At 40.5% G+C, this 18301-nt stretch overlaps 1 protein-coding gene across 2 annotated transcripts in view; it reads left to right on the top strand.

Moving 5' to 3' along the window:
• Positions 1-3147: 3147 nt before the first annotated feature.
• The window catches only part of EFCAB14 (EF-hand calcium binding domain 14), a 37453-nt gene continuing 22299 nt past the window's right edge, over positions 3148-18301 (top strand). Inside the window, exons 1-3 of one of the 2 annotated variants that reach the window (XM_014553947.2) lie at positions 3148-4301; positions 5771-5919; positions 11510-11655. In XM_014553947.2, the coding sequence (XP_014409433.1) occupies positions 4120-4301; positions 5771-5919; positions 11510-11655 (477 nt within the window). In that variant the 5' untranslated portion in view covers positions 3148-4119. The remainder of the gene's footprint in view (positions 4302-5770; positions 5920-11509; positions 11656-18301) is intronic. The other variant, XM_032494189.1, reaches the window with a different exon arrangement.

Here is an 18301-nt window from a genome sequence, read left to right as displayed (position 1 = left end):
CAGAAGAATGGGGAAGGGGCTGGGGGAAGCAGATGAGGCCATCCCAGGAGAGGTAAGACACCTCCTCAGCTGATGGTTCTCTTCTCAGATGAGCTGCAGACAAAGGCCCCAGGCAGCAGACTCCACTCACATGGCTTGGGCACCAGTACAGAACTCAGGCTTCAGAGGTTCAGATCCAGATTCAAGCCCCAATATCTGCCACTGATGGGCTGTGTGTCCGTGGGCAAGCCTACTGCAATCTCTGAACATCAATTTCCTTCTCAGTTAGAGCAGAGATAAGATGCTTGCCTAGCAATGATTAGTTTATTGCAGTGATGATTAACACAAAAATGCCTAATGTCTAAATATTTTTTATCCCCATTTTACAGGCAGGACAGTTGAAGTACCAGGGCTGCCAGGTGACTTACTCAAGGTCATACCACATTTCAGGCAAGTTTTGAACAGGTAATAGGGCTACAGACACAGAGTCATAATAGAAACATCCCCAAATGAAAAGATGGGTCACAACCTTCAGGAGTCCTAGAGTGAGAGGGCACTGTGGGCTTCTCAGTGCAGGAGCCCTCAGTCCGAGAGGGTTGGCTTAATCTCTGGCCTTGAGGGTCCTAGGTCCAAGGGAGGAAGCCAGAGAGGTACCAAGAATTCCTGAGAGAAGAGAAACATCTGGCCAGCAGTTTTCAAAGGATGACTCAGCATCTCATAGGCTGTTTACTTAACACAGGAAAGGGTGTTATCTACAGATCAGTAGACAAACAGGCAGACAGAGGGATCAAATGACAGATCCAGCAGAAATATCCCCTTAGCTGTCAATTCCACTCCTCCAACCCCCCAACCCATGATCCGTCTGCTGACAGTCCTGGGGGAAGTCTCCACCTGCAGAGAGGTCAAAGTCTGGTTGATCAGACATTATTACAACTGGGTGATGCATCCTTGGTCCTGCTTCAATCTCCTGGGTTTCCTCAGCCCCTAATCCCTTGGTGAGCATGCAGCCTCTATAACACAGAAGGGCGGTGAGAACGGCCATCCTGGGCCAGGCTCCCGTCTTGTCTGAGGCTTCTCAGGACCACAGGATGTGTTTGTGAAAAGATTCCTGAAGTCAAGACCTTTTCCTATTCATCCCAGACCTTCGGTGGGGGTTCTAGTGCAGGGTTGTCCAATAAAACTTTCTATAATGATGGACATGTTCTGTTCTGTCCTGCCCAATAGGCACTGGCCCCATATGGTTATGGCCAGTAAGACTGGAGAACTAACTTAAACTTTTAATTTGATTTTAATTAAACTAAATGTAAATTTAAATTGCCATATGTGGCTAGTGGCTACCATATTGGGTAGCACAGCTCTAGAAACAAAAGGAGACAAAAACCAAAGTAAGTGCATCATGTTTAGGGCTTCAGAAGCACTTTCCCAAGCATCTTCTCATTTGTCTGTCCTGTGAAATAGATGTTAATACTCATTTTGCAGAGGGGAAAACTGAAGCTCAGAGAATTTAAATAGTTTTCATGCTCACAAAGCTAGTAAATATTAGAAACATGATTTAATCTCAGATTTCTTGATTCCAAAACTCCACTCATTCTTCTATATAACTCTGCCCACTTATGTGTGCAATGTATATAATCATTTATCTCTGGGCTAGTCACATGAAAATAAATAAGAGATGGGCCCAGACTTTGGGTGGGTATCCCTATCTATACAAAGACAGCATGGTTGCCACAATAAGAATGTGGGTATAGTTCAAAGCACTTTGCTTTAAATACCATCTACATCTGCTGACTCTCAGATGTCTATTTCAGGCCTCAACCTCTACTCAGAACTCCAAACAGATATAACCAGACAGCCCATTTAAATATTGAATTGGCTTCTCAAGCTTACCCCGAACCTGGGGTCTTCCCCATCTCAGTGTCAACAATTCCTTTTCTCCCGGCTGTTCCACACTAAGAACCTGGAGTCATCTATTATTCCTCTTTTTTTTTTTTTTTTTGCACTCCTTCTATGTAAACCATCAGCAAATATTGTTAGCTCTATCTTCAAGAAGTATCCAGAATGCTCACCATCCCCACTACTGCCATCATCTTTATTCGTCCCTCACTCTCCCCCAATTCTCTTTTCCACACGGTAGCCAGAGTGATCTTTTAAAAATCTAAGCCAGAGCTTAAAGCACCAATGGTTTCTGAGTCCACACAGTGGTCTGTAGGCCCTACAAGATCTGGGCCCTGAGGCTCGTCTGACCTGGTTTCCTACCCTCTGCTCTTGCTCGTCAGGTCCAGCCACACCAGGTCTTCTGAGTCACTCCTTCCTCGTAGCCATTGCACAACTCGTGCCCTCGCTGCCTCCCAGTCTCTAATCAAAGGTCCCCTTGTCACAGAGGCACTCCTTGTTCCCTTATCATGTTTCATTTTTCCTCATAATATTTATCACCTCCTGACATTTAATATATTGTTGCTCTCCTCCCACTCGAGTATAAGCTGCAGGAATAGGGTTGGCAGATGAAACACTGGACACCCAGTTAAATTTGAAATTCAGATTAAAAAGGATTAACTTTTCACTATGAAGATGTCTCAGATGCTGCATGGGATATACTTACCCAAAAAAAATCCTTCTTTATCTGAAATTCAAACTTTACTAGGTGTCTTGTATTTTTATTTGCTAAATCTGGCAACCCTACACAGGGAGGCGGGGACAATGATTATTTTGTTCATTGCATTTTCAGCGGTAGAACTGCTCCTGACAAGTAGTAAGTTCTCAGTAAATATTTATCGAATGAATGAACGAATAGATCATTAATCTATAACATGCCTAAATCTTTAATAAGCATTTTGCGAGTCAGAGGGTTGCGAGTCAGAGGCTGGATAAGTCCATTTCACAACTGGGGGCCCGGGCGGCTGATGAACTTCCCAAGCAGGACAAGTAGCTGGGAACTTTGCCTGGCCCATCCCTACTTCGGCAACAAAACTCGCCCCGTCTTGGGTGAGCGACTCTTCCCAGGGAGCCCTCCAGAGGGCGGGGCCTCCTCAACGGGCAGGCGGGACCCCGTCCTCGCTGAAGCCTGGGTCCTTTAACGCCCCGCCTCCCCTGGCGCCCGGGTGTGACGTCACCCGAGTGCGGCCAATGGGGGCGCGTCTTACTGACAGGCGGTGCCGGCAGCCGCTGCCAAAGGGGAAGTGAGCTGGGGCTGGAGCGATGGCCCGGGTCTGGAGTCCGCGGCAGCCGCCGCCGCCGCCGCCGCCGCCAGCAAGTCCGGAGCAGCCGCGGCCGCAGCTGGAGCGGGGGCCAGAGTCGCGGCTGGAGTGGACGCGGCGCGTGTGAGTTGCCGAGAGTCGCCCGTGGCAGAACACCTCAAACTCTGGGCCGGAGCGCTTCAGGTGGGCTGAGCCGCTGTCGCCCCTCCTCGCCGCGCCCCCAGGCCCAGACAGCAGGGCTGGGGTCTCCCCTGGCGCGGGACTGGCTCCTCTCAGGCCGAGCCCTCCGAGCAGGGCTCTGGGTCTTCCTCGGTATCTGGCTCCCTTCAAACTCAGGCCAGAGGCCGGAGGCCGGTGATCATCTCGACCCGGGCATTTCCTGTGTAGGGGTTGTAGCGTCTGGGAGACCCCTCCTGCTGCCGAATTCCCAGCTAAGGCACTCTCCCACTGTCTCGCTCTGTACCTCCTCATCTCCTCACATTCAAGAACAAGTTTCTTTTCCTTCTCCATTGGAAATCCTGCCCCGGAAGTCCAAAACACCCATCTGGGTGTCCTTCCCCAACCTCTGGAGCACCCTCAGAAATATTTTATACTTACCAGGGCTGAGAATCTCTCATTCTTGCTTTGGGAGACAAAGGCTGCCCCCACAACCCCTACACTCAACTAACTGACACCTCATGCCCAGAGCATTATCCATTTGGATCACCAGCTCCCTGGCCAACTTTATGTGACTTCCCCTACCCATCTGAGTTCCAGTTTCCTCTGGGCTCCAGTCTCCAAACCCCAGCGAATCTGGTCAGTCCCACCCCTGGGTGGGAGTGACCAGAGGGGCTCCGGCCCAGTATTCCCCACCCTGGAAGGCAGCTCCAAGGCAGCGAGAGAACTGGGTGTTGGGTACGAACCTGGCAGCTCAGGAGTGGGTGCTCCACTCACCCCACACAAGAAGATGAAAAAGCGCAAAGAGCTCAATGCATTGATCGGCTTGGCTGGGGACAGCCGGAGAAAGAAGCCCAAGAAAGGCTCAGGCCACCGCCTGCTTCGCACTGAGCCTCCGGACTCAGACTCTGAGTCCAGCTCCGAGGAGGAAGAGGAATTCGGTGTAACTGGAAGTCGCTCTCGCTTTGTCAAGTGAGTAATGCAGTACTGAGGGGTGAGATGGAGAAAAGGCACCTCCTTGCACTACCAAGGGGAGATGAAGGGGAAGGATAAGGAAGTTCTCAGGAGGAAAAAAAGCTTATGGACCTTGAAAGGCACAGAAGGAGAAAATATGTGAGAGATAGGATTGAGCTCAGGTTCTGAACGAAAGATAAGTTGGAGATCTGTCTCTAAGTGTACAAAGAAGAGCCCTTAGTCTAGGATGAAAGTGTGGACTGAAGGAATGTGCCAAGAGACCAGAGAGACCAAGGTGGGAGTAGCAAAGAAGCTAAGAATAGGGACATAGGAACAGAGAAACTTCGGGACTAGGCCTTTTTTTAAGGGTAGGAGAGACAGGAACCTTAAGACTGCAAATTATTTTTTGTACTCTTCATGACTCTGAATCTTGGTGATGGAGGAATATGGTGAGGGACACACTGTAGAAAGAATGAGCCTTGAGAGTAGTGGAGGATGGGGGACAAAAAGAAGAGGCAACTTTTCCCAAACCATTTTTAGATGGTGCAGCCACTAGACAAATCCAGTAGTGAGCACGAGGGCATTGGAAATCAGCGATTAGGGTGGGAAAGGGCTGGAGGCAACTTTGAAAGTGCCCTTAGACTGTCTCAGGGAGCACACTGAAAGAAAAGAGTATTCTGCCAAGGATGTGGAAGCAAGAGCTAAGCAGAAGGTTGGGATTCTAAAAGATATTGAATCTTTTGTCTGAGGTTGGTTTGTTTGCTTGTTAAGAATATCCTTTTATTTTGTTAAAGGAAGAGTTTTGTTTCTAGTGAGCTTTGCCAGATGAGGTAGTTCAGGGAAATCCTAGGTCTGGGTTGTGAAGATCTAATGAAGTGGAAGAGTTAACTGGAATAGTTACCCTGTTGGGTTAGTTTAGACCTTGAGTGCTGGTTGAAGTTTGGTGTGAAATCTAACCCTTTTCTATGTTTCCTTACTTCTGAGCCAATAAACTAGGGTGCACCAGGTGTCCACTTAAACCTACCATTCTAATTTTTTCATTCCATTTGTAGTAAAACTTGCTCAAAAGTTTATAAAGTTTCAGTAAACTAAAACAGGGTCCTTTAAGAAAGAGAAATAGATAAATGAATTACAGTACAGTGATGGAATAGCAGAGAAGCTCGGTCTTTACACTTTGCTAACCTGAGCTTGTTTCCAAAGACTGGGATTGATGATGATGGCCCTGAGCTACAGTGACCACAGGTGCTTCCTCTAGCTCACAGGAACTCCCTCTGTTTCACTTGAAGTTTGTAACCTTTGTCCCCAGTAGATGAACTCTTCATAGGTCATATTATTTAGTCATTTTCAACCTGCTGTTCAGATTTAAGTTCCTTGGTAAATTAACTTAGGGAAGATAATTGTGTGGTGACACGCAATGAATGCTGTTTCAAACAAAGCTGTATTCATAATCACCTTTGTACTCTGATTGAATTTGTTCTTATGATCAGGGGAGACTATTTACGATGCTGCAAGATCTGTTATCCCCTCTGTGCTTTTGTCATCCTTGCCGCCTGTGTCGTGGCCTGCGTTGGTTTGGTGTGGATGCAAGTTGCTCTGAAGGAGGATCTGGATGCCCTCAAGGAAAAATTTAGAACAAGTAAGTGGTCATCCTTTTCGGAGTATAATTTTGGACTCTTTTCCAAGTTCTAGGGCAAAGTGAACCACACTGAATTAAGAGTTTTGCCCACTCTGATGAAGCAGTTATATATTCCTTTCAGCATTTTTATACTCTTTCTTACCTGTCAGCTTGAATGCAGTAACAGTTACTGGTTTTTAAAGACACAAAGAAAAAACAGTGCTTACGCACCATGAGAACAGAGAGCATCTGAAATAATGGCATTGTAGTCAGTGCTTAGAGTGCAGAAGGGAAGGGCTAAGGTCTGGGAGTCTAGAACCTCGGTTAACCTCCACCTGTTGCCACTGTATATTTCTTAACCATAGACTGGCAATAGCAGCACTGGGCTGTTTCCTTCCTCCTCACAGAATCATTTAAGAAAGAATGTGGGAGTGTCTTTAGACAGTTTCCTCCTTAAGAAAAACCTATAGAAACATAGGACTGATAACAATAGCCAGCCTGTACGGAGTGCTTACTGTGTGCCAAGTCACAAATAAATATTTGTCTCACGAGTGAGTTTTTGAGTTCGAGACTTTTTTTTAAGTTGAGAGTTTTGTGTATTCTAAATTGTCAAGTTGTATTTTACACATCCAAAGTACTTTTCTGAAAGGTGTGTTTGCATAGTAGCTTCAACCAGTTTTAACCTAAAGATCTTTCTTTAGCAGCACTGGGATCCTTAGTTCTAGGTTTCAAGGGTTAATTTTCTAAGGTAAGGAACTAGTTGCAAGTTAATGACAAATACCCTAACTGCAGCAGCATGAACATACCAGGAAGCTGACCGCCAGGCTTTCTCAAGGTCATAAAGAAATCCGGCCCCAGAAGTAGAATTCGAGTTGTTTCCTTACTTCCTATCTTAAGCCTTAGGAGATCACAACATCGAGCTTTCCTGCACCCCAGCTTCTCTTGTTGCTTGCAGTTATTTAAGTTCCAAACCCGACCTAGGGACAGCTAAGCCTTCATTAATATGTTAATGATGTTCTGAGTGTTGTTGCTTAAAAAAAAAAAAATATTGAGATACTAACTTTGGTTTTCTTCTGATCTTCTGATTCAGGGAATGGTAGTGGGTAGGCCACAGTTCTCTGCCAGGATCACCCTGACCTGTATGTTTTATCAGCTGGTGGGATCAGAGTACAGTGTTAAGAATAAATGAGATTTGTACTCTATTTATTTTTCTTCCTTAATGAGTTGTCCTTAACCGTATTGCAAGGTGTTTTTAAGGCCAGTGTTTTCTTAGTAAGTAGTAATCCTAACTTGGGAATGAGGTTTTGAGAAGCACTGTTGAACTATAAATAACCACTGACAACACCTTCTGTGTCATCTTCTCTCTGTAACTAATTGGGCCTCCTGTGTTTGTGCTACAGCTTGTTTGTTTGGGTCACATATAGCAATTATTTATTTATACATTTCAAAACGCTGCTCAGATCTGCCTTCCAGGGATCCATTTCTCTGACTGCTCTGTGCCTGTGTTTTCAGGACACCAGTGTAATTTATACCTTAGCTGAGCTTTTCATTTTTAGGAAATTTCTTTGTTTAGAAATACATATTTGAAGTATATACATGTAATAGACCTGGCAGTCAGTCAGTCAACAAATATTTATTGAACACTTGTTAATAACAATCCCTGGAAATAGTATATTCAGGAGATGCCAGGAGTTGTACCCTGGACCGTGAGACCTGCTTTCTACCACTGAGCAGCCTTCCCCTCAGGGACTCTGACTTCATTTGTCAGCCAGCTGGACGAGGCAGCTTCAGAGTTGTCAGCCCAGCTGCTCTGTGGGCTTTGGTTTGCTACAGTAGAAACGTCAGCACCTGTAATCTGTAATGTCTAAAGCACAACATGCTGAGGAGGCTTAGAGGTTGGGGCCTGGAGCGTATGTCAGTCAGTAGACTGAACCATTATGGCCACTTAGCAAGAGTTTTTTTTGTGAAAACCGTTCTCTTGGCTAAATGAGGTTAATCTTGTTAAACTTAAATAAACTTTCTTTGAATTATGTTTCTACTTTAAATATATTTCAATAAGTTTATTTTTATTTCTTGTTTTTTCAAGAGGAGAGTGGAAATAAGACTACCTGCTGGCCTGGCTGAAATACCCTTTTGAAAAGTTCAGAGCCCCTTGTTCTTTATCTCAATAAATTTTCCAAGACACTTGTGAGGAAAGGAGGCAGGATTGCTGAAATATCTGAAACAGAAAGCAAGGCAGATAGACTTAGTATTTTCTCCTGGTGGCCAAGGAGGAACTTGATTCTTAAACTAAAAGTACTGGCTGGTCTTGAAACTCTTCACTCAGTATTCTTTTTCCAGAACCAGGTACTTCAAAAGACCTCCACAGTCATTCTAAGGAAGATTCTATTCCCATCTATCCCTCTCTATCACTCAAGGCTAGAGTGAGGGAAAAGGATTTGTTAGGAAAGGACAGTATTGATAAGTCAGACACCTCCTTTTCTGGTCACCGAGGCAGAGCAGCAGTTAAGTCATTTAGTACAGAACTTAAAAATGGTCTTGTGCTAATGAGGGCAGAGGATATAAGCATCTGTGACAGCTGACTTGTACTAGGAAGTATACTGGTTGTAGAAACAGAAGATTTGACTGTTGAATCCTGACTTGCTCATTACTAGCTATAAAACAAAGACAGGTCACTTATTCTTTCTGAGCTTTCTTTTCCCATCCATAAAACATGTATGTAGGGGTGGGTAACGTCTCAGTGGTAGACCACACGCTTAGCATGCTTGAGGTCCTAGCTTCAATCCCCAGTGCCTCTATTAAAAACAAAAAACAAAAACATGTATATATTTGTGCTACTACCACAATGTCTATCACAGGGTATAGTAATTCTGGGGCAACGCCTCACTCCCCACCATACTGAGAGCTTCAGGGTCTTTTGTTTGTACTAGTGCAAAGTACAGGGCTGGGCACACAGGGGCTCAATACAAGGTAAGTAAGTACATGAAAGTTTATTGCAAACTATAAATACATATAAAATATGACTGTGAGCATTATATATTTTATCTGAAAAGTATGTGCAGAAATCTCTATTTCCTGATCTTGAAGATTAGGAAAAGAGCTAAGTAAGTTCTTTTGAGTATTACTACACTAAATTTTAAATGAGCTGCTTTCCATGAGTTGAAAGAACATGAATTAGTAATCATAAGTTGTTTGTTTACTACACTGCCTTCCATTTATTTAATCAGAGTCCCTTTGCTTTTCTCTTCTAAAAAATCACAGATCAGGTAATGAATATAATGTCTTCTTGGCTCATACAGTCCTCAGGATCCAGACTTTTTTCAGGGCTTGTCAGATTTGTATGTTTATTAGTTAATAATTTTAATCCAACTTATCTATATGTTTGTCTTACTTCCTCTTCTAGTTACTTCTTATAGATTGCAGGAAAGAGAGACTCTCCCTCCTCCCACCCCACCTTAGGATGTTTGACCATCTGAGAATGGCAGGCATGCATAGAATAAGTTTTTCTTTATAACCTAACTGAGTATGTGTACAAAATTCAGTGAAATGCTAAGTACTACATTAATTTAGACTGGCTAGTAAAATATTCTTACTACCAGAGATAGATGAATTCTTGCAAACTGTGTGTAAATCAAATGTTACATTAAAAGCACTTAGCAAAGTCTACTATTTATTAAAAAAAAATCCTTGGCACATATTTTGGAAATGTGAATAATATATCTAATTTCTTTTAATAATTCTGAATTTTCAGATAGTGAGTTTGCTTACAGTGAGGATACCCCCCCCCCAGTTTTTATGAGGATCTTTTTGTTGTTGAATTTGTTTATTGTTGAGTTTTCTTTGTTTACCTTAATAGGATAACATTAACTCCACTCCATACCCTACAATGATTTCACTGGACAAGCAGTTGAGTGCTTCGGTGTACCTGGGACTGCTGGGCCCTGGGAATACATGACCAAATAAGACTTGGTCCTTGTCCTCAGGCAGCTGTCTGTCAGTCTGCGGAGGAGACAAACAAGTAGATAATTGCAACACAGATGTGTTATATGCTTGGCAGGATTTGGAGTGGTAAAGAGGTAATGGTGGTCCAAGTTTGGGGCCAGCTGTTTGTGCTGAATCTTGAAAGGAATTAACTAGGATAAGGCAACAGAAATGAAGAAGGGGCAAGCCAAGGGCACCTAGGCAGGAAAAAATAGTGTGTGCAAAGTCACTGAGGCTTAAAGAGGTTGGTGTGTCAGGAAAATCAGCTTAACTAGGAAGTAGTTTGAAGTGGTAGCTAAAGTGATGAGAAATACTGTTGGGAGGTAAGCAAAGGCCAGATGTATTCAGTCAGTAATACTGAGTGCCTGAAATGTGCCAGGTGTATTCTAATGCTGACCATACAGAAACGAACAGAAAAAGTCTTGGAGCTTATATTTTAGTAATTGTTTTATATCTGTCCTTTATGCAAGTTTTTGGTTTTAAAGAAGCATGTACTAGCTATCAGGCAGTCTGTGGCTTTAAAAGGAAGATGCAGGTTTTATTCTGTAGGACCAGCCATTATCAATATTTTATTTTCCATGAAAAGGAAAAAATATTCTGTGAAGAAAGAAAAGAAAGCACTCTTTCAGGCCTCTGCCTTCAGACTGGCAAATCTCTAAACCATCCAGGAGATGTTTCCCAAAAGAAAGGCCAAATAATACCCCATATTACGTGTAACATTTTCCTTTATCTTATTATTTCACTTTGAGCTTTTGGGTTGATTTAAGATTTAAGAAAACACTATTTGCTATTTATGAAAAAGATTTAAAATCTTAATTCTCATAGAAGTTCTTGAAAGGTGGTAAGAACCTGTCTTGCATTTGACCAATTTAAGATAGGAAAAAAAAGATTTCAACATTTAGAGATATAATTTACGATGTCACCTTGAGCATTAATGGAGTAAGCTTTATAAATCTTCATTGAACAATCCCAAATCTCCTGAATTGAGCTGGTCAGTACTTAACCACTTATTTATCATTTATTGTATGCCTGGCCAGCTGTGTGTAGTGCTTTGCAGCCATTTTTCACTAAAAATATACTTTGTGGGGAGGGTATATCTCAGTGGTAGAGTGCATGCTTAGCATGCACGAGGTCCTTCATTCAATCCCCAGTACCTCCATTTAAAATAAAAATTAAAATTAATAAATAAATAAACTTAATAATCTCCCCCCATTAAAGAAAAAGAAAATATACTTCACAGGAAGGTGAGAATTATCTCTGTATTACCAATGAGGAAACTGAGCTCAAAGAATTTGAGTAATTTGCTCAAGATCACAGTAAGTTACAGAGTTGAAATTCAAATCCAACTCTTCCTGCTGATGTTGTGTGTTATCATTTTCAGCCACCTGACTTTTAAAAGCTATATTGCCAGTAATAAAATAACCCCAGTTAAAATGGAGCTTTAGTGTTAAAGATCAACATTTACATAAATAAAAGAACAATAAAGTTGATAGGTATGAATTCTGTCAATATCCTCCCAGAATTATCTATTATTAATCTATCTTCTTTCCTGCTGTATGCTAATTTTTGCATCTTGGAGCCAGGAGAGAACTTAATGGCTATTGATGATTGTTCTTATTTTTGCTTTTAGTGGAATCTAATCAGAAAAGTTCATTCCAAGAAATTCCCAAACTTAATGAAGAACTACTCAGCAAACAAAAACAACTTGAGAAGATTGAATCTGGAGAGCTGGGCTTGAACAAAGTCTGGATAAACATCACGGAAATGAATAAGCAGGTAGCAAAAGTGTGATTTTTATTTCTGTGTAAGCTATAAATGTTTCATTTGGTTTAGTATACATCTGTAAATATAATGAACTCTCTTCAAATTGTTTTACTTTTTGATACAGTGTTTTGCATACTATGACCCAACACATTAAAGTCAGGTAATAGTTAGGCATTTACCAAATATTAAAATGTTAACCTGTTCTGCAAAAGAACAGAGTTTTACTAAGTAGAGCAGTTTAGAGGAAGTTAGACATTTTTGAGTCAGCTTTTTCTAAGGAGCAGTGTAGGTATTAAATTTAAAAGCAGTATCATCTAACCCCTGAGAGAATTGGATAGCTTATTTATTAGTTAATGAGAGCTTATTTTGTTTAATAGAGTTTACAAACTTAGAGACGCAGCCTTGGGGTGTAGTGCTACCTGCTATACTAAAACAAAGCTGGAAACTATCAGCAGCTAATGAAGATTATTCTAGAATGGCATAGGAAGAAGTGGCAGAGGTAGTTAAATACCTTGACCAGAAAAGCAGGCCTAGAGCCAAAACCTTCCAGTCCCTAAATTGGCCATATCTCACATTGATTCCAAAAGAGAGACTTTGCCAGAGGAAAAGAGAATATTCTAACAGTGTTGATGGAGTATCTCGTATGTATAAGGTGCTACAGTTGCCACTTGATAACTATAGCCCCATGTCCTCAGTTTCAGTGGTTTAGTTAAGAAAGACATGTGCATTGAAAAGAAAATTCAAGTACCAAGTGAATGGTACACCCACACAGTGCCTAAAAATAGATGTCACCCCTGTTGTGGCTAAGAGGATATTCTGTTCTTCAAAGTGGAGTCACAGATTCAGAGTCAGCTAGTGGCAGGGAGCTAGCAATGTGCTAGGATAAAGTGCTTGCCAGTGTTTTTGAAGCTACCCTCTCCTTTCAGCTGTAGTTTTGGGAGTAGGGGCAGTTCAGTACTTACAGAGGTCAATGGCCTGGAGCAGTGGCTTTCAGATTTTTGTCTGGAACCTACAGTAAAAAATGTTTTACATCATTACCTGGTAAACACATACATACGTGTATGTAACTGAAATAAAAGATTCTGAGAACAATCACTTGCCCTTAATATTATGCTGCTTTATGATTTTTTTTATTCATTTCTCTTTCATTTTTAAAAATTATTCATGAAATAATCGATGGGTTGCAACACCTAGTATTTACTAGTTATCATTTATCCTTAGACCCTCAGTTATAAGAGGAAAGCAGGTACTCCTTTTTTACAAGAAGAATAAAGTAAATTGTGGCCTTGCTTGTTTTCACAAAGCTGTTGAGCCGTTTGGCCAGAGTCCATCAAGTGAAAGTAAACCACTCATGAAGTACTGAGAGATAGTTAGCATCTCTCTGGGGCAAACTGTGGATTCTTTCTAGTAACCAGTCATGGAGTTTACCATTGAGGCATCAATTATGGAAGGTTATATATTGTATTCTGAGCTTTGAGCATGATGATGGTGATGACAGGCACTTAAGATAATGGCCACTCATTCAGTGCTTTCCTTATGCAGGCCTCTGTCAGATATACTGAGGATGAGATCTCCTTTTTTTATAGCTCTATGCAGTATGAGGTGCTGTCTCCATTTTACAGATAAGAAAACTGAGGCTCAGAGAGGTAAAGTAGTTTGCCAAAGGTCACACAGCTGTGTGTTAGTGCTAATAAAATATTCAGGTTGTAGGAGCCTGTTTTTTTTTCCCGTTTTCCATTCTACCTTCTGTCTTTGTGTCTTCTAAAGGATGCAATAGGTGCTTAGTAGATAAAGCTGAAAGGATGTGAAGGCAAGTCCCTACCAGGGCTCATAGTCATTCATCACTGTTGATTGTTTTAATAACTTTTTTACTTACTATTTAAAGAACTCTTAATTTTAAACCCAAAGCAACATATCAGACTTTATAGTATAAAATGGTCTAATAAGCAAATGGTCTACAGTAGCTATTTTTAATTTCGCTAATGAAAAGTCAGGTAATATGCATGGAAGTCATGACTCATCTTTTGGCTGGAGTGTGGGTTTTTTTGGGGTTTTTTTCCTTAATGGTTTGTATGTAATTTAACTTTTTAGACTGTTTGAGTTGCAATGTGTGACTTTTAGAGATAAGTTCTATAATGTGTGAATCCAATGTGATGTTCCAGAATGTGTCTAACAGAGACCAGAGCAGTCCCAGATAGCAATAATGGGAGAATGCCCCTTGTCTCTCTATTTTGGTTACACATGTAGCTTTGCTGTAGTTTTCCATAGATTTTGGCATTATTCCACTCGAGAGGAATGTTGAAAGGTCTGTAGTTCATGGGACTGTAGCTGAGTCCTGATTACCAGTGTGTGGTCTAGCTCTTATAAGTGAGTAAGAAGTCCTAGGTGTTGTTTGGTAATTGGAGAGTTAATGGTCAGCTCTCCAGAGCATACTCTTTCGGTGAGGGAGCTGATACCCTTGGCCTAGAGTGTTCAGGGCACGGGGAGAAATGGAACATCACCTCACCTTACATTGCATTGGCTTTCAGCTGCTTCTCTGGTTTTAGGTGAAACGGTAGCTGCCAGCCAGCCACACTGGCCATTTGTGAGGCCATTACCATTTTTAAGATACTATTCCTGACTAGCATCAAGTTCTGCCAGAGTCTCAGGATAATGCAGTACCTGGGAGAATAGTTTCTACCAGATCGTTCCACCCAGAACACAGCTTTTTATTCCTTTAAGATCTGACCAGTTGTCAGTGTTCCCTCAGGTGGAAAATCATATACTTGCTTATCAAGTTGGTGTAGAGTCAGTTGTGTACGTGCTTTGGGGCACTGAGTAAAACACACCTGGAAGATCCCTTCTGAGTACTTTATGATTGAGCATGTTAAGATTGTCTTGGAAGGCCCAGAGAAGAAAGGCAGCCAAGGAAGTCTGTCACACCCCTTCCAAAGTTTTGTGATTTCTTTTTCCTTTATGTATATTTCTTTCCCATCTATTTTTGGGGGGTGTGGGGATTAGGTTTATTTATTTATTTTATTTATTTTTTAATGGAGGTACTTGGGATTCAACCCAGTACCTCATGCATGCTAAGCGCGCACTCTACCACTGAGCTATGCTCTCCACCCCCTCCCATTTTTGTCTTTAAAATTTCATGAGTAGTATGTGAATGTATTCTTATATGAGATTTAAATAGTTAAATATAGAACTTTCATGAAGATACCCCTTCACCCCCATCTCTGTACGTGCTCCATCACACACAAACATACACATACACACACACATTCTCTGTCCCCTTAGTTGTTCGCTGTCAGTAGTCTGGGCTGCATTCTTCCATCCCCTTTATATTCACTTACAAAATCATAATAGCTTTTAATATGAATTAGTTTATAGGTTTGTGTGTGTGTGTGTGTGTGCGTGTGCACCTGCATGTGAGTGTAATTAAATGGAGTCACTAGGTATATATTGGTCTACAACTTTGTTCATTCAGTAGATCTATATCCTTAGTGATAGACATTTACATTGTCTCTAGCATCTTGCTATTACAAGAAAGCAGTGAGTAGTCTTGTATGCACATCTTTATGCACATGAGCAAATCATCTTTTTTAATTTTTTTCTTCCAGTTTTATTGAGATAATATACAGCACTGTATAAATTTAAAGTGTACAGCATAATAATTTTGACTTACATACATCATGAAATGATTATCACAATACATTTAGTGAGTATCCATCATTTCATATAGATATAAAATTAAAGAAATAGAAAAAATTTTTTTTTCTTGTGATGAGAACACTTAGGATTTATTCCCTCTTAACAACTTTCATATATAACATATAGCAGTGTTATTTTTATCATATTGTGCATTACATCCCTAGTACTTATTTATCTTATAATGAGAAGTTTGTACCTTTTGACTTATTTTCCTCCAGTTCCCCCTCTGCTTCCCACCTCAACCTTTGGTAACCATAAATCTAATCTCATAAGTTTGTTTGTTTGTTTTTGATGTATAATTGACCTATAGCACTTATTTCCTGTTACACAACATAGCAGTTTGATATTTCTATACATTTCAAAATGATCACCCCAGTAAGTCTCCTTACTTATGTAACCATACAAAGACATAACGTTAGTTATTGACTGTATTCCCCACATTGTACATTTCATGTCCCCTAACTCATTTATTTTGCAACTAGAAGTTTGTACCTTTTAATCTCCCTCACTTAGTTCTTTCCTTCCTTCATCTGCCTCCCCTTTGGCAACCACCTGTCTGTCCTCTATCTGTAACTCTGTTTCTATTTTGTTACGTTTATTCATTTGTTTTTTAGATTCTACACGTAAATGACATCATACAGTATTTCTCTTTCTCTGTCTGACTTAGCATAATACCCTCTGGATCCATTCTTTCTTATGGCTGAAAAATATCCCATCATGTATATGTGTACATATATATATGCACCACATCTTCTTTATCCATTCATCTATTGATGAGCACTAAGATTGCTTCCATATCTTTTCTATTGTAAATAATGCTACAATGAATGTAGGGGTGAGTATATCTTTTTAATTAGTGTTTTCATTTTCTTAAGATAAATACCCAGGAATGGAATTACTGAATTGTATGGTAGTTCTATTTTTTATTTTTTTGAGGAGTCTCCATACTGCTTTCCATAGCAGCTGCACCAGTTTACATTTCCAGCAACAGTGCACAAGGTTTCCCTTTTCTCCACATCCTCACCAGCACTTATTTGCTGTCTTCGATGATAGCCATTCTGACAGGTGTGAGGCGATAGCTCATTGCACTTTTAATTTGTATTTCCCTGATGATTAGTGATGTTGAACATCTTTTCAAAGTACCCGTCTTTGTTATAAAAAAAAAAAAGTCTGTTCAGATCCTCTGCCCATTTTTTAATTGAGTTGTTTATTTTTGAGATTTTGAGTTGTATGAGCTCTTTGCATATTTTGGATACTAACCCCTTATCAGATATATCATTTGCAAATATCTTCTTCTATTCAATAGGATCCCTTTTCATTTTGTTGATAGTTTCCTTCACTGTGTAAAAGCATTTCAGTTTGATGAAGTCCCATTTGTTTATTTTTGCTTTTGTTTCTCTTGCCTAAAGGAGACATGTCCAAAAAAATATTACTAAGACCAGTGTCAAAGAGCTTACCACCTGTGTTTTCTTGTAGAATTTTTATGGTTTTTTTATGGTCTTACATTTAAGTCTTTAATCCATTTTGAATTTATTTTTGTGCACAGTGTAAGAGAGTAGTCCAGTTTGATTCTTTTGCATGTAGTTGTCCAGTTTTCCCAGCACCATTTATTGAACAGACTGTCTTTTCCCCATTGTATATTCTTGCCTCCTTTGTCATAGCTTAATTGCCCAAATAAGTGTGGGTTCATTTCTGAGCTCTCTATTCTGTTCCATTGATATATGTGTCTGTTTTTGTACCAGTCCCGTGCTGTTTTGATTACTGTAGCTTTGTAGTGTGGTTTGAAATCAGGGACCTTAATACCTATAGTTTTGTTCTTTCTCAAGATTGTTTTGGCTATTTGGCTATTTTGTGTTTCCCTACAAATTTTAGAATTATTTGGTCTCGTTCTGTGAAAAATGCCATTGGTATTTTAATATGGATTGCATTGAATCTGTAGATTGCCTTGGGTAGTATGGTTGTTTCAACAATATTAATTCTTCCAATTTCCATCTGTGCTGTCTTCAATTTCTTTCATCAATGTCTTACAGTTTTCTGAGTACAGATCTTTTACCTCCTTAGTTAGATTTATTAGGTGTTTTAATCTTTTTAATTGAGCAAGTAATCTTTAGGATAGATTTCTAGACATGAAATTGCCAAATTAAAGAGTATAAACATTTCAAATTTTGACAGATTCTCTTAGATAACCATCTAACAAGTCTTCTCCAATTTACATTTCCATTAACAATGCATGAGAATGCCTGCTTTCTTGTGTGCTCTTCTAACCTCAATATTATTTTTTTTTTAAGGCATGGGTTAAAACCTTCTTGATGTAATTGCTACTCTTGAGAGGTTTACAGTTTGTTGGGAGTATCTCTGGGGCTGAGGTTTCTCAGTCATTTGATTTTTAAGTGGATAGAGTTGAAATGTTGATTAGTCTGAATATTTTTGAGCATTTATGGAGAATTGCATGTTTACGTGCTTATTAAATTTCATTATTAAAGAGCTAACACTTATTTGGTATTTTGTTTGTATCAGGTACTGTGCTTAGAGCTCTAGGTATGTATATCATTTAATCCTCATAGTCTGTATTAGTTATCTGTTGCTGTGTTACACTTGTCCCAAAACTTAATTTTAATGACTTAAAACAGCAAACACTTATTATCTCACAGTTTCTCTGGGTCAGAAATTTAGAAGTAGCTTAGATGAGTTGTTCTGGCTAGGATCTCTCTAAGGTTGCAACTAAGATATAGGCCAAGGCTGCATCATCTGAAGGCTTGAGTGGGACTGGAGGATCCTTACTCACATGGCTATTGACCGGAGGTCTCAGTTTGCCCCAACATAGGTTTCTCCATGGGGCTGCTTGAGTGTTTTCACAACATGGCAGCTGGCATGCCCAGAGTGAGTGGTCCAAGAGAGAACAGAAAGGAAGACATGGTGCTTTTTTATGATGTGGTTTCCAAAGTTGCCCATTGTCACTTGCACT

The sequence above is a fragment of the Camelus ferus genome, chromosome 13, assembly GCF_009834535.1.
Source record: "Camelus ferus isolate YT-003-E chromosome 13, BCGSAC_Cfer_1.0, whole genome shotgun sequence".
NCBI classification, from domain to species: Eukaryota; Metazoa; Chordata; class Mammalia; order Artiodactyla; family Camelidae; genus Camelus; species Camelus ferus.
Note: the sequence above shows the minus strand (reverse complement) of the source record. Positions and strands in the feature narration are given on the sequence as shown.